At 40.7% G+C, this 24,464-nt stretch overlaps 1 protein-coding gene across 7 annotated transcripts in view; it reads left to right on the top strand.

Moving 5' to 3' along the window:
• LOC140480423 (histone-lysine N-methyltransferase NSD2-like) overlaps positions 1-24,464 on the top strand; it is a 154,789-nt gene that overhangs the window by 80,552 nt on the left and 49,773 nt on the right. For all 7 annotated transcript variants that reach the window (XM_072575286.1, XM_072575275.1, XM_072575317.1 and 4 more), the window contains exons 6-12: positions 2,534-2,690; positions 4,746-4,823; positions 14,227-14,348; positions 17,061-17,163; positions 18,468-18,592; positions 21,678-21,815; positions 23,405-23,528. In XM_072575286.1, the coding sequence (XP_072431387.1) occupies positions 2,534-2,690; positions 4,746-4,823; positions 14,227-14,348; positions 17,061-17,163; positions 18,468-18,592; positions 21,678-21,815; positions 23,405-23,528 (847 nt within the window). The remainder of the gene's footprint in view (positions 1-2,533; positions 2,691-4,745; positions 4,824-14,226; positions 14,349-17,060; positions 17,164-18,467; positions 18,593-21,677; positions 21,816-23,404; positions 23,529-24,464) is intronic.

Genomic DNA, 24,464 nt, shown 5'->3' with positions numbered 1-24,464 from the left:
TCCACGAGTTGATTCTCTAAAATGGCCTAGCATCACTCAATTGAAGAGCAGTTCGGGATGTGCAGCAAATGCTGACTTTGCCAGCAATGTTTTCATCCCTTGACACAAAAACCTAAATTAATATTGCAGAATTTGCCCATTTTGTCATTGTTCTCCATGTCTTCAGCTCATCATTAATTGGATTGTGTACATAATCTTTTCTCTTCATGCTGTTTCCTATATTGTACAATAAAGTGATAGAATTCCTCATCAGACCGCTCAGTACAACGAGGACTAGTAGGTATTTTCATTCTTTGGTTCAATATATTTGGGTGAACTAATTGGGAATGAAACTTGTGTGTTTTCCTTCTTTGGTGCAGTTAAATGTGTGTTGAATCCTATGTCAATATTTTACATTTGTTTGTAAGTCTGTTGTGCTTCTAAACTAGACCCCAGCAATTTTGTCAACTAAGTTTGGCTGAATGCTGTACAATGATTTCAGAACGTAAAGTTATTCCTTTTGAACTTTCAGGCATAAATCTATTGTTCTGTACAAATGCGTTTTTAATTCCCAAAGATATGATGTCCAGTTTGTGTAAATTAATTAGTTTAAAAAGAGTTAAAATCTGACCCTCAGTTTTAAATCTAAAATGTCTAAATATTTGCAGAAGGACCAAATGTGAGCTGATATGCCCTCTACTTAAGCACTAAACTCCAAGATTCCCCCTTTTCTGAAGATGAGTCCTTAATTCTATTTCTTAATGAATAAAGTGTTTATTCATACTTTCAGCCTCATCTCCCCTATGTTAATGCATGCCACTCTGTTGTAATGTAAACTAAATATGCCTGCAAAGAAATTACAGCTTTTGTTTAGTTTTATGATGTCTGTCAAGATTAGAGTGGTGCTGGAAATGCACAGCAGATCAGGCAGCATCCGAGGAGCAGGAAAATTGAAGTTTCAGGCAGGAGATCATTCCTGATGAAACATCGATTTTTCTGCTCCTCGGATGCTACCTGACCTACTGTGCATTTCCAGCACCACTCTAATCTCCAGCATCTGTAGTCCTCACTTTCGCCTTTTATGATGTCTGTTCAAGCATTCAGAATCGCGTTCTTTTCTCAATTCTTCAGTTATCCACTCATCAAGCCAGGTTGGGAAACTTAGGTACTACCACTAGTGTGACTATTTCTTGGGCACTCTTCTCGACAGTGATTCACCATGGCCAGCATCACAGATAAACCTGATGCTGTTCTTGTACAATGCCTCTACACCTGAATTTTGCACTAAAATTTGTGCTCAGTCAACTATTTCTTTCATTCTTTCTATCTGAATTCACTCTCTGCTTTTTGTTTGGAAACTGTATACCAGGAATTTCTGGTTTGAATAAATTGGTTCATGTTCTGTATACTTTGTTCATGTATCGGTACTATTGGGGTGTGGTGCTATTCATCAGCTGACAGCTTGGTTCATGGCTCTGAATGATGCTGCCTGATCATTTTACCTTCCCTTCTGATTGTATGATCAAGACTGTTAATTTATGTTAAGTGCAGTTGCTGTGCAACACATAGTGATATGGATGTCGGTTTGCTCACTGAGCTGGAAGGTTCATTTTCAGGTGTTTCGTCGCTATCTTCAGTGAGCCTCTGGACGAAGCACTGCAGGTGTTTCCTGCTTTCTATTCATATATTTGGGTTTCCTTGCATTGGCGATGTCATTTCCTGTGGCGATGTTCTTTCTCACAGGAGGTGGTAAATGAGATGCAAGTCAGTGTGTTTGTTAGAGTTCTGGTTGGAGTGCCATGCTTCTAGGAATTCTCATGCAGTTACAGGTCTTTTGTTACTGTTCTTGTACAGTATTTTGTAAATTACATTAGTTTTGCTTGTTGGCTGTATTGGGTCTTTCAAGTTCATTGGCTGCTGCTAATGAACTTGAAAGACCCTGTGCAGACAACAAGCAAAACTAATGTAATTTACAAAATACCATGCAAGAACTGCAACAAGCAATACATTGGACAAACGGGCAGAAAACTAGCCACCAGGATACATGAGCATCAACTAGCCATAAAACGACATGACCCCGTCCCATTAGTATCCTTACATACAGATAAGAAAGGACCCTACTTCGACTGGGACAACACATCTACCCTAGGATAAGCCATACAGGCATGCATGGAAATTCCTAGAAGCATGGCATTCCAACCGGAATTCTATCAACAAACACATCGAGTTAGACCCTATCTACCACCCCCTGAGAAAAAGAACAGGAAATGACATCACCAACCCAAGGAAACCCAAACATATAAATAGAAAGCAGGAAACACCAGCAGTGCTTCGTCTGGAGGATCGCTGAAGATGTTAGCAAGTATGGTGATGAAATGTCTGAAAATGAACCTTCCGGCTCAGCGAGCAAACCTACATCAAGAACCTCAACCTGAGCTACATATCTTCTCAAAACTCGCTAACATGGTGATATATTGATATTCTGGTGTCTTTGCATTGGTTGTTTTGTGTACAAGCAAGAATAAAATATTCTGAAATGCTTTTGTATTTGCAGCTGGCTGAGGAGCATCCAGATGCTTCTGCTGAGGAGATTGAAGAGTTGCTGGAGTCTCAATGGGCTATGCTTAGTGATAAACAGAGAGCACGTTACAATACTAAGTTCTCTCTAGTAACCCCTGTAACTGAGCATAAATCTCCTGTTTTGGGTTCAGGTAAGTCTAAACTATCAGTTGAACTCTTTCTGACATTTCTTTTTGCAAGCAATGGCCACTGCTTCAAATATAAGGTGTTGGGTTTTAGGGGTAACAATTGGTTTGGGAGTTGCCCAGGTGACTTTAGAAGAGCTGAGCTGGCTGCCAGTTGCTGAGGTGAACTGAGCAGGAAGCCTGTCTCAAGGTTTCTGCAATGTGGCCAATGATCAAAATAAAAGAGTAAAATATAATGCAGTAATCCAGACTTCACTGCAAACACATCCCATGGCCTGATGCAACTTCTGCACATTTCCATCCACCATCCACTACGTGTCAACTGGCCAAGTATCGAGAAGGGGTAAGGGCAGGAAAGTTAACGCGAGGAGTGTTATATCAGCCATGATCCTATTGAATGTTCCTTTTTTTTTAAGAAAAGTTTGCAAATCTATTCTGCCACTCAGATCGTGGCTGATGTGATAATACTGAACTGCACTTGCCTACCTTTTTTCCGATAATATTTGATTCCCTTACTGATTTAAATCTATGTCCACCTTGAATGTACTTAGCAACCCAGCCTCACAGCACACTGCAGCTCTCATTTGTAAAAGCAAGTCTTGACTGCTTTGCTGTATCTGAGCAACTGTTGATCAGTTGGACAGTTGCAAGGGTTTTGTGTGTAAACAGTGCATAATCTCCTCTATTGTAGCTAAACCCAAATGTAGCTTGTCCGCAACCTCAAGGTCAGGGTTCTGAATCATCTCAACCGGGCCTTTAGCTATCCAAAGGGGTGTCCTGGCTGCCTGAAAGAAAGTGCTTGAGCACTGTTTTGTTTCCGAGTCTAATCTCCACGCCCAAGGTTCCAGGCACGTGGGACTCCACAATGTCACTTGACGAATTCATGACTGTTCTGTCAAGATTTGTATTACATTTCAGATTAAGGATGAAATTTACTTTCACACATATCATATGAAAGTTGAGTTATTCTGTCTGCACCCCACTGATAACTAATGTTTTTTCTTGTTGTCTCGGTTTTTTGTTTGCACAGCATAAAGTGATTGGGAGTTAATCATGGCAGGGAATGATAGTCATAGAAATGTACAGCACAGAAACAGACCCTTTGGTCCAACTCATCCCTGTCGACCAGATGTCCCAACCTAATCTAGTTCCATTTGCCAGCATTTGGCACATATCCCTCTAAACTCTTCCTATTCATAAACCCATTCAAATACATTTTAAATGCTGTAATTGTACCAGCCTCCACCACTTCCTCTGACAGCTCATTCCATACATGCGCCACCATCTGTGTGAAAAAGTTGCCCTTAGGTCTCTTTTAATATCTTTTCCGCCCTCAACCTAAATTTATGCCCTCTAGTTCTGGACTTCCCCTCCCCAGGGAAAAGACCTTGTCTATTTATCCTATCCATGCCCCTCATGATTATATAAACCTCTATAAGGTCACCCCTCAGCCTCCGACGCTCTAGGGAAAACAGCCCCAGCCTGTTTAACCTCTTCCTAAAGCTCAAATCCTCCAACCCTGGCAATATCCTTGTAAATCTTTTCTGAACCCTTTCAGGTTTCACAGCATCCCTTCGATAGCAAGGAGACCAGAATTGCACGTAATATTCCAAAAGTGGCCTAATCGATGTCCTGTACAGCTGCAACATGGCCTTACAACGCTAAGACTCAATGCTAATAAAGGAAAACATACCAAATACTGCCTTCACTATGCTATGTATCTGCGACTCTTCGAGGAACTATGAACCTACACTCCAAGGTCTCTTTGTTGAGCAGCACTCCCTAGGAACGTAGCATTAAGTATATAAGTCCTGCTCTGATTTGCTTTTCCAAAATGCAGCACCTCGCATTTATCTAAATTAAATTCCATCTGCCACTCATCAGCCCATTGGCCCATCTGATCAAGATCTCGTTGTAATCTGAGGTAACCTTCACTGTCCACTCCACCTCCAAGTTTGGTGTCATCTGCACACTAACCAGACCTCGTATAGCTCAGCGTATGAATTCAGAATGTTTGTATTTCGTTCAGGATATTTCTCTTTTCTCATACTATTCCAATAGGTTTTTCAACTAGTTCTCCTGGGCCAACCAGACGCAAAGTTCTACAAGATTCTCCAAAAAGAACAACTAGATCTAGTGGTAGGTCAAAGGAAACCCTTGCTACAGTTATTTCATTTGCATGTGGTTTTATTAACTCTCTTGCATGTTTTAAAGTTGATGTTCTGCTTTCACTTCTTTCTGAACTTGCCGCATAATGAAATATTAGTTGCTGGTTCAATTATGGGAATGCTGTCAGAGGGGGAGAGCATGATTCATGGCCACGTGACTATTTAATTTTTTTGTACTTCAGAGTGATATCGGGCTTGAGGACCAATTAGCAGTATGTTCAACTGTTTATCACATAGAGAGGGAATGAAGTACATGTAAGGAATACTAACAACCTGAAGCCTAAATTCCAATTTAGAAGCAAACTTCAAAGGTACTGCTTTGAAAGTAATTTGGGGAGCTGAGTTTTTGCTTTCAAACAGGAAATGTTTGAAAGTTCCATTTATTTCTATGCCTTAGACCTAACCTCAGGTCATAGAGATGCACAGCATGGAAACAGACCCTTCGGTCCAACCAGTCCATGCCGACCAGATATCCCAACCCAATCTGGTCCCACCTGCCAGCACCTGGCTTAAATCCCTCCAAACCCTTCCTATTCACTTACCCATCCAAATGCCTTTTAAATGTTGCAATTGTACCAGCCTCCATCACACCCTCTGCGTGAAAACGTTGCCCCTTAGGTCTCTTTTATATCTTTCCCCTCTCAGCTTAAACCTGTGCCCTCTAGTTCTGGACTCCCCGACCCCAGGGAAAAGACTTTGCCTAGTTATCCTATCCATGCCCCTCATAATTTTGTAAACCTCTATAAGGTTACCCCTCAGCCTCTGACGCTCCAGGGAAAACAGCCCCAGCCTGTTCAGCCTCTCCCTGTAGCTCAGATCCTCCAACCCTGGCAACATCCTTGTAAATCTTTTCTGAACCCTTTCAAGTTTCACAACATCTTTCCGATAGGAAGACCAGAATTGCATGCAATATTCCAAGAGTGGCCGAACCAATGTCCTGTACAGCCGCAACATGACCTCCCAACTCCTGTACTCAATATTCTGACCAATAAAGGAAAGCATACCAAACGCCGCCTTCATTATCCTATCTACCTGCGACTCCACTTTCAAGGAGCTATGAACCTGCACTCCAAGGTCTCTTTGTTCAGCAACACTCCCTAGGACCTTACCATTAAGTGTATAAGTCTTGCTAAGATTTGCTTTCCCAGAATGCAGCACCTCACATTTACCTGAATTAAACTCCATCTGCCACTTCCATGCTCATTGGCCCATCTGGTCCAGATCCTGTTGTAATCTGAGGTAACCCTCTTCACTGTCCACTACATCTCCAATTTTGGTGTCATCTGCAAACTTATTAACTGCATCTCTTATGCCCGCATCCAAATCATTTATGTAACTGACAAAAAGTAGAGGGCCCAGCACCGATCCTTGTGGCACTCCACTGGTCACAGGCCTCCAGTCTGAAAACAACCCTCCACCACCACCCTCTGTCTTCTACCTTTTGAGCCAGTTCTGTATCCAAATGGCTAGTTCTCCCTGTATTCCATGAGATCTTACCTTGCTAATCAGTCTCCCATGGGGAACCTTGTCGAACGCCTTACTGGTGAAGAATTACTCATCTGAATTTTCATTGTGACATCCTCTTCATTGTCGTGGAGATACGCTCTTTATTCAATTAAGAGTGATAAGTGCACTTGCACCCTGACGGGAATGATTGATAATTAACTGAGGGGCCACTTCCGTTAAAATAAACAGAGAGTTGCCAGCTCACCATTGGAGTTGAGGAAGAGAAGGGAGTTGCGGGAGCTTTGGTGAGAGGGGGTGAGGAATGTGGCAGATGGAAAATCCCTCTACATGCCGCACTAATAGTTGTGTTTTCCCTGCGAAACTTATCATTCGCAGACAGTTAAGGTCTGTAAGCCTGCCCTCAGCGTTGTATCCTGGTCTGTCACTGAGTGCCCATCTTGAGACCTTCTGACAAGAAGTAGGTCTAACATATGAGGAACAGCTGAGGATCCTGGGTTGTATTCATTGGAGTTTAGAAGATTAAGGGGAGATCTAATCGAAACTTACAAGGTAATACATGGCTTGGAGAGGGTGGACACTCGGAAATTGTTTCCGTTAGGCGAGGAGACTAGGACCCGTGGACACAGCCTTAGAATTAGAGGGGGTAAATTCAGAACAGAAATACGGAGACATTTCTTCAGCCAGAGAATGGTGGGCCTGTGGAATTCATTGCCGCAGAGCGCAGTGGAGGCCGGGACGCTAAATGTCTTCAAGGCAGAGATTGATAGGTTCTTGTTGTCTCGAGGAATTAAGGGCTACGGGGAGAATGCGGGTAAGTGGAGTTGAAATGCCCATCAGCCATGATTGAATGGCGGAGTGGACTCGATGGGCCGAATGGCCTTACTTCCGCTCCTATGTCTTATGGTCTAAGACTGCACAAGACTCACAGTGACTGCCCATTTCCACCAATATGGCTAACCTGATGACCCTGAAAATCCTGCTAGACCACTAAGGGTTAGTAATGTTTTGCAGAACAAGAATACATTAGATTCCACTCTACTATTTGTATCACTGATGTATAGAAGGCAATTGCATTCATCAAATCTTACTTTTCTTCGACAAAGCTCAGTTACAATGAAATGCTAGTTTCTGGGTACCTGTTTTTTTTAAACTTCCTCTTAAGCACTGATGTGTTGTGATATTCTAATTTACTCTGAATAGTCTAATTCACAACTGAGCTTTTCAAAGTAAAATTGAGACCTCTAAAAACTAGTGACTCCACTAGAAAACAAATAAGCATTCACTTGCCTTTTTGTAAACAAGTCACAAACAGTTTGATTCAATTGCTTGAAACCAGTCAAGAACAGGTAAGCAATATCATCTGACTTGGTCTACTCTCCTATATTTTGTTTTTCACTTGTTGGCAGTGGACATCGCTGGCTGGCCAGCATTTATTGCCCATTCCTAATTATCCTTGAAAAGGTGGTGGTGAGCTGCCGCCTTGGATTGCTGCAGTCCGTATGCTGCAGATTGACCCACCATGCCCTGAAAGATAGCATTCCAGGATTTTGACGCAGCGATGGTGAAGGAACAGCAGTGTACTTCCAGAGTAGGATGATGAGTGGCTTGGAGGAAAACTTGCAGGTGGTTGTTCCCTTGTATCTGCTGCCCTTGTCATTCTAGATGGAAGTGATTGTGAGTTTGGAATGTGCTGTCGACGGACCTTTGGTGAATTTCTTCAGTGCATATTATAAGTACATACTGCTATTACCAAGTGTTAGTGATAGAGGGAGTGAATGTATTGCTCGGAAGGCTGCTTTGTCTTGGATGGTATTGAGCTTTTTGAGTGTTGTCGGAGCCACACCCATCCAAGCAAGTGTATAGTATTTCATCACACTCCTGACTTGTGCCGTGTTGTTGGTGGACAGGCTTTGGGAAGTCAAGAGATGTATTTACTCGCTATAGTATTCCTCGCCTCTGATCTGCTGTTGGAGCCATTCTGTTCATGTGCTGAGTCCAGTTGAGTTTCTTTTGGAGATGAATGTTTCAGTGCATGAAGCCTTTTAGTTCTCTTGCCTTTTCTCTCATCCTGATTTGCCGTTGCACACAGAACTGCTTTTCTTCCTGTCCTATATTTGCTCTGGGACAAATTGCTCTTAACTTGAACAATAGTCAGTTCAGAGAATCAGAATTAGCTTTTGTTGTCACATACTCAGTGAGTACAGTAAAAAGTATATACATTGCCTGTTATAGTCCAACTTAGTTACAAATGTACCTAGGTCCAGCTTGTTTAGTTACAAATTTTAAACAATGGAGAAATAAAATGTCCAGCATCGCAAAAATAAACTTTGAGAACAATAGGCCAAGCTAGCAACTAGTTTCCAGTCCACACTGGACCCTGGCTCCAGAACATTCTGGGCTTCACTTTGAGCATAATGGGGCTTCAGACCACTATGCTGGGCCATGGACGTCATGCCAGGAGGTCACTGTAGCAGGCCGGTGGGTGGTGGTGGTGGGGGGGCGGTGCTGCTGACAGGCCATGCTGCGAGGCTGCTGCGCCAGGTCAGGAGGTCACATCACCACACCAGGAGTCTGCGATGAGAGGAGGCAGCTGCACCAGGGCTGGAAGTCCATGCCAGAGGCCACAAATTGATGGAGGAACCATAACATTTGCAGGAAAAGAATTGGACAAAGAAACTATGGTACCAGCCATATATTCTAAGTTGAGCTCAATGTCCCTGGCTTGTGACTATAGCTCCCAGGAAAGAATAATTTCCAAAAGGTGACCCATTGCATGTAAATATAGATTAGTTCACTGTTTTGTTTTTGCTGGTATTTTCAGGTTTTCCCCTTTTAAAGAAGGGAGGTAGGAAACTATTGGCCAATTAGATTTGCATTTGTCATGGTGAAGATGTTCACGTTCATTGTTTAAAGAAATGTTAAATGCACACTTAGAAAAACTCAACGTAATCGGGAAGAGTCAGTATAATTTTGCAAATGGAAATCATGTTAACCACAATTAACTTTTGAAGGATTAATGTGCGTTGTGGATAGAGGAGCCTGTCGGCATATTGCACTTGCATATTCAGAAGTCATTTGAGAAGGTACCACATCAAAGGACAATAAGAGCCATGTGTAGGGTATAATGTATTCATATGGATAAATAATTGGCTGACTGGCAGGAAACAAAGCATTGGTAAATGGTTCTATGTATGGCAGGATTTTGTCTAATCGTTTTGTGGGATGTGGGTGTCACTGGCTGGCCAGCATTTATTACCTGTCCCCAGTTGCCCTTGGGAAGCTGGCAGTCAGCTGCCTTCTGGAACCACTGCAGTCCACCTCCTGTGGGTTGACCCACAATGCCATTAGGGAGGGAATTCCATGAATTTAACCCAGTGACAGTGAAGGAATGGTGATATATTTCCAAGTCAGGATGATGAGTGATGATGGAGGGGAAGTTGAAGGTGGTATATCTGCTGCTCTTGTCCTTCCAGGTTGGAATGGTTGTGGGTTTGGAAGGTATTGTCTGAGGATCTTTGGGAAATTTGTGCAGTGCATCTTGTAGGCAGTACACAAGACACACTGCTGCTACTGAGCTTGTGTGTGTAGCACCAATGAAGTGGGGTGCTTTGCCTGCTTCTTGAAGTGTTGTTGGAGCTGCACTTCTAGTCGGGTGGCAAGTATACCATCACGATCCTGATGTGTGCCTTGTAGATACATCGGATCTATGGAGTCAGGGGGTGAGTTACTCATCGCAGTACTTCTAGCCTCAGACCTGCTCTTGGAACCATTATGTTTACGTGATGAGTCCAGTTGAGTTTCTAGTCAACTATCATCTCCAGGGTGTGTTTTTTTGTGGAGAATTCAGTGACAGCAACACCATCAAATATTAAAAGGTGGTGGTTAGGTTATCTCATATTGGTGGTGTTCATAGCCTGGTATTGGTTGGTGCAAGTGTTACCCCAAGCCTGGGTATTGTGCAGATCTTATTGCATTTGAATATGGACTGCTTCAGTATCTGAGGACTCACCAAATGGTACTGAATGTTGTGTAATCATTGGCAAACATCCCCATTTCTGGCCTTATGATGGGAACGTCGTTGAATTAGCAGAAGATGGTTGAGCATAAGACACTGCCCTGAGGAACTCCTGCAGACATGTCCTGGAGGTGAAATAACTGATCTCCAACAACCACGACCATCTTCCCCTGTGTCAGGTGTGATTCCAACCATTGGAGAGTTTGCCTCCAATACCCATTGATTTCAGTTTTTCCAGGGTTTCTTAATGCCACACTTGGTTGAATGCAACCTTCATGTCAAGGACTGTTACTCTCGGCCTACCTCTGGAATTCAGCTCTGTTGTTTATATTTGAACCAAGGCTGTAATGAGGCCAAGAGCTGAGTGGCTCTGGCCGAACGCAAATGAAGTACAACACCTGCCCATATACAACTTCCCTCACTTCCATCCAGGGCTCCAAACAGTCCTTCCAAGTGAGAGGTTCACCTGCATCTCCTCCAACTTCACTGCATCTGGTGCTCCCGATTGTGGTCTTCTCTACATCATTGAGACCCAATGGTAGACTAGGTGACTGTTTGGCCAAGCTTCTTCACCGGGCCTGAAATGGCCAGCCTGACCTCCGGGTCACTGCTCACTTCAATACCCCCTCTCACTCCCGCTTTGACATCATAATCCTCAGCCTCCTATATTAGCATGGTGCATCAGACAGCAAATTGGAGGAGCAACACCTCTTCCAATTGGGCAGCTAACAGTCTGGAGAATATACATTGAGTACTTCAGTTTCAAATAACTTACCCACCAATTCACCGGCTCCCTTTCCAGCCATGCCTTCTCCTTTCCATTCCATCTACTTAGCCTTCTTTCCTGCTACTAAGCAGATTCATCCCTCCCATTAACCAACCAGGTCATACCCACTACCTGTGTTCACCTATCACCACCTCACCATTCTGCTGCTCTCCCCAGCTATCCCTCCCCGTCTACCCCCACATCTGCTCAGGTGTTTCCCAGAACTTCGGGAAACTAGGGTCCCTTGCTGAAATATTATCATTAATAGCCACAGCTGGTGCCATTATTTCAGAAAGGTTATAGCTCCCCCTATCCCCACTTCTGGTCATGAGGAGTCATATCCAGATCAGATCAGGTAAGGATGGCCGTTTGCTTCTGTGAAGAATGTTCGTGAACCAGATGGGTTTTTTCAAACAATGGATTCATACTCTTAATTCTAGAATTTAAAAAAAAATCAAATTCCACCATCAGCCACAGAAGAATTTGAACTTGGGTTCGCAGAACCTTATCTCATTCCCTGGATCAATAGTACAGCAGTAATACCACTCGGCCACTCCCTCCCCCAACTGGGGGATATGCCAAGCCATGAGGTTGCAGACTGTGGTGGAGAACAGTTCTGCTACCATTAATGAACCACATTGCTTCATGGCTGCTCATTCTTGATTATGTTTGTAGGTCTGTTTGAAGCCTGTCCCATTTAGCACATGATAGTGCCACATGATACGATGGAGGTTATTCTCAACATGAAAGATACAACAATTGGAGTCGCGCAGTGGTTAGGCCCTTTTTTTTGTTTTACAATTTGAGTGAGGGAGTGAAGGCTTGGTAGACAACATCAAGGTAAGTGAAATAGTATATTGTGAAGAAGAAATTCGGAAGTAGCAGACAGATAGGTTGAGTGAACTAGCAATAATCTGGCAGATGGAATGTAATATGGGAAAATGTAACTTGAATTTGGTAAGAAAAATGAGAAAGCATGTAGAACAAATGCAGAATTCCAAGGTGCACAGGAATTTTGGTGTTCTGGTGTGAGAGTCACAAAGTTGGTCTGTAGATGCAGCATGTAATCTCGGAAGCTGTTAGAAATTGAACATATGAGTATAGATATTATAATTCATTAAAATAGGACTTTGGTGAAACAACTTCTCAAATACTTTATGCAGTTTTGGCTTCCTTATGTGCAGAAAGACGTAAACCGCTTTGAAGGTGATTCAGAAGCAGTCATGTTTTGGTGGAGTTGGACACTCCTGCCAGAGATTTTCTGCTTTGCCTGTTCGTTTTGGTTTTGTTTTCTCTTGCTTTTCCTCCCTTCCCTCTGCCTTTGACACCTGTTTCCAGCCCCCAGCACATGGTCGGCTGCCTGGAGCAGGGATGCCAGCAATGATCAGCCAAGCGTGGAGTGAGGTGGCAGCCAGCAGTCAGACCAAATGGAGGCCTTCTGAGCTGGGCTGCTGTGGCGAGCCCTAGGAGAGAGACTGTGATGGTTTTCTTTTTAACTTGCTTCTTGTTTTTCTGATCTGTAATGTAACTTCTTTATCCCCAAGATGGCGCTGTAAGTAGTGACTTATCAACTTTTCACTGTACTCATTAGAGTACATGTGACAGTAAAACTAATTCAAATTCAAGGAAGTTTACTTGATTGGTACCTGGCTTGTCTTATAACAGTGGGTTGGACTACCTAGGCTTGTTTCTATTCGAGTTTGAATGAGGGACATGATTTGATTGAAGCATATGACATCCTGAATGCTCTTTACAAGGTAGACATGCAAAAAAAAACGTTGCCACTCTATTGTTAAGATGTCAAAGTCCTATAAAAGTATTTTTTTAAAAGATATGATCAGATGGACTGCACTTAGTTTTTTTGCATGAACATTAAGGCTGCAATGTGTGACGACACCAGCTTTAAGAGGTGTATTTTGTCTTGTTTTCTTTATGTGGAGACATTGAGACAGCGATGAAGAGTGATCTGTTCCAAGTCACTCAGCTAAGCAGCTTGAGGTTTTTTTTTAAGAAGTTGGGACAATAGAAGTAGCATGAAGGAGTGGGGTCAAGCTCCCACAGATTTTTTATTTTAACTTTCATTAGCTGATGGAGTTTGAAAGTTACCCTTCATGTCTCCCTGCAAAATGCTTATGTTCTCTCTCTCTACAGAATTTTCTTTTGATATTTTTTCCTCCTGTACTGGAGAAACGTTGCATGTGAGACCATCTGTTTTACTCTGTTTCTGCCGAGTGTGTGTTAATGGGATGCTACTATTTTGGAATTGTTGATGTTTTAGTCATTAAATAATCTATTAATTTAAGTTTTCCAATACGGTTAAGTTATTTCAATTTTTTTCTTTTCCTTTTAACTGTAACATAAGAGAAAAGTGTGTTTTGTTTCAAGCCAGGTAGTTTGATCTTTGAATTACATCTGGAACAAAATGCTGTACAATTACCTTTAAAAATAAAAAAAAGTTGGTGTTTAGGCTATCTTAATATATTTTGAGAGGGTTTGGTCGAGTCCATAACAGATACCACTGGATCTCTGAAGTCCGATTGTTATTCATGGGAGTCAAAATGCAGATCTCTTATAATTGGAAGTTGTTACATTTAAAGGTCATTGATGTGTGGCAAGTTACGATCATGCCCAAAATCAAATACTTCGCCATCCTATTTCAGTAGCTTGCTCATTAAATCTGTTTCACATAAGGAAATAGTTTACGTCCTCCTCAGTGTATCCCAAAGTACTGCACAATCGATTATTGCTTTATTTGTACATGTAAGTGCAGCAACTCATTTATGTTGAGGTAAGGGGACACAAACAGCAAGATGATTTGAACTTTAAAACAGTTACCAGTGCAAAGCATTAAAATGGTCTAACAAGATGGGGAAATGATGATCAGGACATCAAGTGAACTTTGCTGTTTCATTAATAGCATGGAGTATTTTTAAGTTTGCCTGACTAATTGGCCAGGCCATCCAGTTTAACATCAGGCCATCCAAAAAGATGGCAGCTCTGACATTGGCAAAATCCCAAGAACTACAAGTTATACTGAAGTGTGAATTGGTGATTGAACCCTTCGCTTCCACTTAGGATAAGGCTGGTACCTAAGTGGTTGTTAACTGTTCTTTGTTTCCTTTACAGTTAGCTCAGAATCAACTAGGCAAAGAAGACTATCAAGGAAAATAATAGATTACAGGGAGGACTCTCCAGACCGAATTGGCACCAGCAAGAGATTGAAGCGAAACTACTACATAGATGACAAGGTTCTCTTGTTTAAACTTCTCCTGCAAAATTTCTTGTGCAGAGTGTGCATTTTGCTCAGTCCATTTTAGGAAAGTGAAGGATTATAAATAAATCTGGAGTAATACAGATGTTGTTGTGCTAGTTTAGTTGCTATACATGCTCAGATCAGACTTGCCAACCTGCTGAGTTTAAGCAAATTGCAAGGTGTCTGAAAAGTAATTAATAAGGATCTCTCTTGGAAAATGCAACAGAAGAGCCCAACAGCCAATCCTTGTTAATCTGGTATATGGGTATAATAAGGTGAAGTAAAAACCTTTTTTTTTTCTTGCTCTGCATGGTAAATAGAATTAGCTTTATTATTACATTGATAGACATTGAAACTAAGCACATAGACTCCAAAACTCAAAGCAGCACAGACTAAGGGCATAGGTTTAGGGTGAGGGCAAAAGATTTGAAAAAGACCTAAGGGGCAACTTTTTTGAGCCGTGGGTGGTACCTGTATGGAAAGTGCTGCCAGGAGGAAGTTGTACAATTGAAACATTTAAAAGGCATCAGGATGGGTATATGAATAGGAAGTGTTTAGAGTGATATGGGCCAAGTGCTGGCAAATGGGGCGAGATTAATTCAGGATATCTGGTCAGCATGGATGAGTTGGACCAAAGGATCTGTTTCCTTGCTGTAGATCTCTGTGACTGGAGCAATAAAATCATAGTCACTCCAGTCTGATTAAATCTGTGACGTGGAGTGCTGGTGTTGGACTGGGAAGGGTAAAGTCAGAAATCATGGGACACCAGTTTATAGTCCAACAGGTTTATTTGAAATCACAAGCTTTTGGAGCGTAGCCCCTTCATCAGGTGAAGTGAGAGGGAAGCACACAATTTTTGGGCAGAGAGATCAAAAGATCAGACAAATGGTGTGGGTGGAGTGTCAAATAATAAGTTACTTGCTGTTTTAGGATTAAAATTCCCTCCTGTGTGCATGTACTTTTGCTGAAGTGTTCCATTCCTCACATACTTCATTTCACTTAGCCCAAAATTCAACTGGAAAATGTTGTTTGCTAACAACTGAAGCAACGTTACCATTTCTTTTTATTGTCTTAATCAGTCACCAAAATGCTATTATTACTCCCAAAACCATGTTTTTTATTTAGAACACTACTTTTTCTCTGAATAACTCATGCCTTCCATAAGATACCTGCAAAGCATAGACATTGCTCTCAGGTCAGAGGTTTTCCTGCATAACTTGTACTCCTGAACAAATTAGAACTTGACTTTGATAAAACTGGTTTAGAATTACTTTTTTTTCCTTAGCCTCTTTCCTGAAATATCATGAGCGGGTGTTCACTGAAATTTTGTGTAACTTGCAGTAACATTCAAAAAGCTGTTCTTTCATTCGAGGTTTGTCTTGATTTCCGGTGTGTAATTGATGTTTGACCCCAGCCACTGAAAACTGGAGCATTCACTCTTCTCTGTAGCCTTTAGATTTTTCAAACCAAAGTTCAGTGTTGCTTAGTTGGTACTGCCTGATCTACCTTGGTTTCTTTTTTTGGGTGTCGTCCACCTATGTGAATTAACTTCTCAAAAATTATCCCCACAACATAAAACTAAGCTTCCATTTATTGCTAACCTTGTGTTTAGAAATCAGCAAGGTAGATTGTGAAAATCAAAATGCAGTCATGTGAGGGGAAGCTGTGCTTATTTTTCTGCAATTTTCTGACTTTTATTGCATCAGCAATACTGATGCTTGTGGCAGGTTTTGTTTTGTTAAAGTTGATTCCTAAAATACAAAACAAGCTCTGAGTGCATTTCCGTTCTAAATTATAAATTAGTGTTAATTTTTTCCTCCCTCATCCCAGTTCAGAGCACTTAATGCAGCCTCTCAAATGTATGCCTTTGCCATCACTTTTTTTGTTCCTGACTAACTTCGAAGAAGCATGTATAGATAGTTGATCCAAAATTACCTTTAACTTTTGTATCACTTTTGTTTCTACAAATTTTGGTGCTGTTAAGGCCATTTCTTTTACTGGCACATTTTTCAGAGGTCCACCTAACTAAGAGAACACTCTGCCTTTCCTTGAATTTGCATGATACTTTCTCCGACTTGTTAGCCAACTCAAGCATGCCAAACAAGAAAATGACGTGCCAAAAATATCTTGAGTATCTTTTCATATGAAGCAAAGAGGTCAATAAGATTTAATGGTCGTTCAAGTCTTTAAATTTGGATGCCGGTGCTCAATAATTGTGCTGTTTGCTTTGGTAAACTGAAATGAAGTGGCTGGGGAACTCTTGCTAGATCATTTTGTTTGAGAGCCAGTTCCTCAGTTCTCGCGTTTGCATCTATATCTGAATGCTGGAAGCGATATTAACGTGGACCACCTGAATGATTTATGCAGTAGAATTTTTATGTTAATATCAGAATATTCTGCGTTCAACTTGCTGCTTTCAAAGATTGTAGTAGGTCTTGTGTACTTGATAACACTTTTTTTCTCATGTACACCATATTTTCATTATCCATGGGGAATAGGGACATGGTCTTCTCACTGCTCCCACATAACATGAACAACTACTTGATCAGAGCAGACAAGTCCATGAGAAAGCAAAATGGTAGGCTTTAAGGCCAACCCTATGAGTAAGCAGATCCACAGATAATGAATTAGCAGATGGCAAGATGTGTATTAAAATGTTCTCCTTTGATGCACAAATATTGAAGTGGTTATTATCTTTTATGGACAGTATGAGTTAAATGATGCTGACCAGGCAGAGGGATGTGGAGGTGATGGTGTTGAAACTGGAGAAACATCTTGTGTTACTAATGCATCCCGAAACAGCCAGTCAGGTAACGATTTAACTTTCAATTTAATTCTGTTAGGACTCTTTTGATGATTCTTTTGTTTGACAAGGTTCTCCATGGGAGACTGGTTAGCAAGGTTAAATCTCATGGAATACGGGGGGGAACTAGCCATTTGGATACAGAACTGGCTCAAAGGTGGAAGAGGAGGGTTGTTTTTCAGATTGGAGGCCTGTGACCAGTGGTGTGTCAAAGGATTGGTGCTGGGTTGCCTGCTTGTTATCATTTATATAAATGGTTTGAATGCGAACATAAGAGATATAGATAGCAAGTCTGCAGATGACACCAAAACTGGGGGTGCAGTGAATAGCGAAGAAGATTACCTCAGATTACAACGGGGTCTTGTTCAGATGAGCCAGTGGACTGAGGAGTGGCAGATGGAGTTTAATTTAGATAAATGCGAGGTGCTGCATTTTGGGAAAGCAAATCTTGCAGGCTTTATACACTTAATGGTAAGGTCCTAGGGAGTGTTGCTGAACCAAGAGACCTCTGAGTGCAGGTTCATAGCTCCTTGCAAATAGAGTCACAGGTTGATAGGAAAGTGGAGAAAGCCATTTGGTATGCTTTCCTTTTATTGGTTAGAGAATTGAGTACAGGAGTTGGGAGGTCATGATGCAGCTGTACAGGACATTGGTTAGGCTACTGTTGGAATATTGGTGCAGTTCTTGTCTCCTTCCTATCGGAAGGTTGTTGTGAGACTTGAAAGGGTTCAGAAAGGATTTACAAGGATGTTGCCAGGATTGGAGGATTTGAGCTAGAGGGTGAGTCTGAACAGGTTAGGGCTGTTTTCCCTGGAGCGTCGGAGGCTGAGGGGTGACCTTTCTGAAGGTTTATTAAATTATGAGGGGCATAGATAGGATAAATAGGCGAAGTCTTTTCCCTGGGGTGGAGGAGTCCAGAACTAGAGGGCATAGATTTAGGGTGAGAGGGAAAAGATATAAAAGACATCTCGGAGGAAACTTTTTCATGCAGAGATTGGTGCATATGTAGAATGGGGCTGTCAGAGGAAGTGGTGGACGCTAGAATAATTGCAACATTTAAAAAGCATATGAATAGGAAAAGTTTAAAGGGATATAGTATGGGTGCTGGCAGGTGAGACGAGATTGGGTTAGGAGATCTGGTCGGCATGGACGAGTTGAATCAAAGGGTCTGTTTCTGTGTTGTACATCCCTATGATTCTATCTTAATATTCATTTCAATTCATACTCTGAAATGAGAAGTTGCACTTGCAAAATGTTTTCTTTTTTTCAATAAGCCATTGTATCAAATGTTGTTTTCATGCACTTTTTCAGATATAAGCAAACTCTCTGATGCATGTAAACCACTGAAAAAGCGAAGTAGAGCATCAACAGCAGAAACTCTGATACCAGCTGTCAGCAAGAATCCATCTCCTTTAACTGTATTTCCAGAAAATGAGGTAATTTCAAAAGGGGCACAGTGACTGAACTGATTTCATAATGCATTCATAACAAAAAAGAAGAATGAATTTGAGGGAACAAGGATTGAAACTGTGGAGATAGGACTGGACAGTATTTACCAGCAGCCAGGCCTTGTGAAGGTTCTATTCAATTACTGAGAAGTATCAGTTTGCTTTGATATGGTACTAGCCTAATGAATTGCCACTGTACAGTTCCACACAGCATATTATTAATGAGGCAGATCATGAAAGGCTTTAGCAGTTTTCCGGTCTCTTATTTTCCCAAAACTACTTTTGTCGTCTGATCTACTAATTCCTTTGTATTTATTGCATTCACAATTGTGTTGGCATTTAAAGGCAAAACAGGATTGACAAATTGGCAGAAATTTCAGGCTTCTGGAAGGGAATCAAGACCTGTGGGGAATAAGTAAAAGGAAGATATTTGGCAAAATTGTGACTAAAGTTCAGATTATTCTGAAACTACATTTTTTTTTAATGAAAGCTTAAACCACCTTTTGAGTGAAAGGGGGAAGAACGTGTCAAGATGACAGATGCTATTGATGAACTTCAAGCAATTCATACATGAAAGCGCAAGCATAGGAACTTTGCATTTCCATGAAAAAAGGAATACAGCGCTTGATTCAGTTTGTAGGAGGATGCAGTGCTAAAGCTGTTAACTTATATAAGACCGTAGTTGGCCCCAGTTGAAATTTTGTATTTGGTGTTCTGGCCACCTGTAAATGATCGATAAACTTCATGCCACATTAGATGGTTGCATGAAAAGTGAGAAGTGTTAAAGGTCATGGGGAGTAACTATTTAAGTAAATAGAGTCAGCGATGTACAGCATGGAAACAGACCCTTTGGTCCAACTCGTACATGCTGACCAGATATCCTAACATAATCTGTACCCATTTGCTAGCACTTGCCCCATATCCCTCTCAACCCTTCCTATTCGCATACCCAACCCGATGCCTTGTAATTGAACAAGCTTCCACCACTTCCTTGGGCAGCTCATTCCATACACGCACCACGCTCTACGTAAAAAAGTTGCCCGTTAGGTCTCTTTTATATCTTCCTCCCTCACCCTAAACCTATGCCCTCTTCTTCTGGACTCACCCCACCCCAGGGTAATGACCTTGTCTATTTATCCTATCCATGTCCCTCATGATTTTATAACTCTCTATAAGGTCACCCCTCCGCTTCCAATGCTCCAGGGAATACAGCCCCAGCCCATTCAACCTCTCCCTATAGCTCAAATCCTCCAACCCTGGCAACATCCTTGTAAATTCTTTCTGAACCTTTTCAAGTCTCTCAACATGTTTCCAATAGGAAGGAGACCAGAGTTGCACACAATATTCTAAAAGTGGCCTAACCAATGTCCTGCGCAGCCTCAAAATGACCTCCCAACTCCAATACTAAATCCTCTGACCAATAAAGGAAAGCATTAGCAAACGTCATCTTCTGTATCCTATCTACCTGCAACTCCACTTTCAAGGAACTATGAATCTGCTCTCCAAGGTCTCTTTGTTCAGCAACACCCCCCCACGACCTTATAAGTGCACAAATCCTGCTCTGATTTGCCTTTTCAAAATGCAGCACTTTGCATTTATCTGAATTAAACTCCATCTGCCACTCCTCAGCCCATTCGCCTATCTGATTCCTGTTGTAATCTGAGATAACCTTCTTCGCTGTCCACTGCACTTCCAATTTTGGTGTTATCTGCAACTTTACTAACTATGCCTCCTCTAAATCATTTATATAAATAACAAAAAGCTGTGGACTTAGCACCAATCCTTGTGGCATACCACAAGTCACAGGCCTCCAGTCTAAAATGCAATCTTCCACCTCTATCTCTTACCTTCAAGGCAATTCTGAAGGGTGAAGAAATGTGTTATTGGTATTTCATTCCAAGAATATGGGCTTTGCTGGCTAGACATACATTTATTGCGTTTGATCGTGAACTGCTGCAAGTATGTTCGGCTCTTTTTTTTCTGCTGTAACAAACTATCAGACCTGTCTGCTTTTGAACATTTTCATTATGACTGCTTTTTGCATAACATGTCAACTCAGGGAAAAAAAAATTCAAAACTTAAATCCCAAAAATGGGGAAATGTAGTAAATGCTTCCATGCATTATCCAAAGTTTATTTTTTAATGACAAATAATTTGCTAAGTTGAAACCATTTTATTTTCTTTTACATTGCTTGTTTTAGTCCATCTTTAAAATAATATATTTGAAAGTACATTTTTTTGGCAAAGCTCTGCTTTAAAGTGTCTGTTTAGTTGAGATGGTTTTATTGCTGCAAGTATTTAAAAGTCTATTATTATTATTAATATACTTAGTTTGCAAGTGCAAAATATTATTACTAGCTGAACAGCTTTGATATCTTCTGTCACTGTTTCAGTCGTGAAGGGATGTTTGCAATAAAATAGAATTTTGATTTTGTAAGGTTTGGAATTCATGTGGGACCCATAAGACCATTCCATGTCACAAGTGTACTTGAGCCTCTAACAACTTGGCTACTTTGCTTCATAAATGTTTCAGTTGTTTCATTTTACTTGCTATCTAATCACCAGAACCTGCTTTGGACAGCTGACTGCCTTAATTTGCACATAGAACTCAATTTGTGTTCCCATACACTGTACCTGACTAGATGTTCAAATGGCTGACCTGCTAGGAGACTGTTAATAACTTTCCGAAACGGGATGTTGTGAAAAAGCTGCAGGTTTCTGTTGAGGAAAATGTTCAGTCACTAGTTTCAAGCTCAATCCTGTTGCGGACTGCATTTATTCTTTGTCAGCAGTATTTTATGTTGTTAGCACTTATTTTCTTTTGTGCTGCCTATTTATCTGCTGAATTAAGTTTTTAATCTTTCATGCGTATGTACTGAAACTTTGAAAATGCATTGCAATTGCTAATGTGTAGATTCCCCAAAAATAGCATGAGTGCTCAGCTGGTCATCTGGTATCGTTCTTGTAGCCTTGTAATAAATGGTAATTGTAGTTGATGAATCTCACTTTAAGAAACTACATCATAATGCTTAATTAAATTAAAATATAATTATGTTTTACTCCTCGTGTTCAGACATCATTTGATGGACAGCTGGAGTCAGCAGATGAAAGTGCAGATGAAACTCCAACAGAGGCTTCATCTGTATCATCCAAAAAATCCCAAGGAGAGCGAGGAGGCAATGGTACAGCTAAGAAAGAAGGAGTTTGTCAGGTGAGACGAACTTCAAGTATGCATACAGTACAAAGAAATAGAGCTGTTCGGTCACGTGATCAATTTATTTCATGAGCAAGAAAGAGAATCTAAAATCATGAGTACTGCAGATGTGACTGCATTCCATCTGTCTTTCTGACTTGTGATAAAAACTATTGATCGCTGGATATTTTTCTTATGTGCTTGACTTATGAATAAAGAAACTGGCTCACTATTTGTGTGCGTTTTAATTTTTTTTATATTTAGATAGTGAAATGGGTACCTTCACTCACGTGATGATCTAATATCTGAGGAGTTTGAAGATACTTCACAGTGTGGTTCTTTCAGAGCTAAAGTAAATCCTGACACTTTCTCTATGTTCATTTGTAGTTGGTGGTGGCTTATCAAGTTAATAACATTAATGTGGATTGAACACAGCACTACTTGTTAATGGCTTAAAGGTGCATTTTCTCCCACACAAAATTGCAAATGAAGAGTGTAAACCAAGTCATTTGAACCATGGAGCAGAAACTATCTAAAGTTCTGGACTTCATTGTTAAGAAACATCTCACACAAGTAATAGCCGCTGTATTGACTGGTTTATGCACATTGCACTGAATGATATCACGAGGAAACCACGTCAAGTAATCATTGCATATTTTCCAAATGTTACTTGTCATTTGCACTTTAAGACAGAACTATTCTGTTTGTTTGGGGGTTAACCTTGCTCGTGTCAAGAATTTTAATGTGCCTCCTTTTTCTGAAGCGGATCTTTGAAGAGAATCACCTATGGTATGTGGAGGGTAATTAAATGTAATGTAAAGTGGTTTACTTCCCTTTTAGAGTGTACTGAATTCATGTACCAGCTCGTATAAATTAATCTCCACATTGAAAATTTTTTAGACTTTTGCATAATCGTTTAGGCAAGTTTGGGGCTCATTATTAGCTTTGGATGTATGAATTTGTTAAGCTTGTATGACACACATTTAATGTTTGTGGGACATTATTGTAAAAACAACCATGTGAATTAACATCAAATTATCATCACTTATTAACGTCAATAAGTTTCTTAGCTATTTGAAAAATGAGAGGGCAATGGATTCCTTGTTGGTCTCCTTGCTTATCCTCTTCTGCCTTGTCTTCTCTTGTTGAAAAGAACTGAAGATTGCCACGTGGGGTTACTGTATAAGGGCACGGGAAGGGGGCGGTGGTGTGGTTCTGGCTGAGTCTCTTAAAGGGACAGGCGTCCCTAGTGATTTTCCTGTTGGTATGCTGACCTCTCCCAAGGTATGTGGAGGACTTCAAATCTTCATTTGAAGAATGAGGAATACTGCACCTAAAGGTGAGCAACTGTCTTCTTGGTCTATCTAATTTTTAAAAAAACTTTTGTGATTCTGCAGCTGAGATACAATAGTGAGAAAGTGATCTTTTCATTTCTCAGTGACATTCATGTCTTTTCTGTGTCAACATTTGCATAATTTAGGAACAGTATACACTCTTCAGTCAAAACTAACTTGCGAAATTTAAGGCTTTGTATTTCCAAAAAAAAAGATTCTGGACTGTTTGCTTTTTTTCCACAGACTGATGCATGACTTTTCTTCTGTTTATAGATGTGTGAGAACTCTGGTGAACTGCTCCTTTGTGAAGGACAGTGTTGTGGGACATTCCACTTGGCTTGTCTTGGGCTGTCTAAGTTACCTCAAGGCAAATTTATGTGCAGAGAATGCACATCAGGTAACATATTTTTATTTCTATGAATTGTGAAGTTGACAGCACCATTCTGTTTGGATCTTCAACTTAAATCTATGTACTTCAAGTCAAATAACTTGTGAAGTGTGCCTCAGGTTTAAAGCAATCGCATTGTAAAATATTAACTAGCTTTACTTAAAAATAAAATTAGTAAATCGGTTGACAGTCATGAGCTCCAGGTTAATTGTGTCCTTTTTACAGTAGCTAAAATAGAATTGTTACTAGTTTAATAAAATCAAAATACTGTGGATGCTGGAAATCTAAAACAGATGCAGAGAATGCTGGAGCAACTCTGGCTCTGGAAACAGTGTTAATGTTGCAAGTCCGCTATGCCTTTTCAGGTCTGAAGTTCAGGACTGAGGACGAATCTTACTGAACTTGAAACGTTAACTCTGTTTCTCTTTTCACAGATGCGGCCCAACCTGCTGAGTTTATCCTGCATTTTTTTTATTACAACTAGCTGTTTATTCTGCATAAGGTTAAGTTGTATTTTTCCGTCTTATAAATGCACTTTGTTTGAATTCTCTACATGCATTGATTGTTCAAAGTGTTTCCTTACTGCATAATTGCCACCTCAATTCCGTTCTTCAGTAATACACACTTCACTGCCAAATCTGCTTTGCCGAAATGATGTTTATTTCAACACAATCTGTTTACTTTAGAAAGGAAATAGTTCAGTAATAACAGCAAACAAAATAAGGCAACAAGATGATGTGACCGTTGAATGATTTGTCGAGCTAGGTAGTATTTTACCATTAAATGACTCCAGAGTTTGAACATTATTTCATTGTCATGCATTATTTAACTGCAGTCTTGCTTTTTTTACCTTCATACTTATAGAATTAATAAGAGTTAGTGAATAAAAGTTTCAGTTTCCGTTATGCCACATCTTTTTCTACACCTGCTCTACCTTTGAATATA

This window comes from Chiloscyllium punctatum, chromosome 1 (genome assembly GCF_047496795.1).
Source record: "Chiloscyllium punctatum isolate Juve2018m chromosome 1, sChiPun1.3, whole genome shotgun sequence".
NCBI classification, from domain to species: domain Eukaryota; kingdom Metazoa; phylum Chordata; class Chondrichthyes; order Orectolobiformes; family Hemiscylliidae; genus Chiloscyllium; species Chiloscyllium punctatum.
Note: the sequence above shows the minus strand (reverse complement) of the source record. Positions and strands in the feature narration are given on the sequence as shown.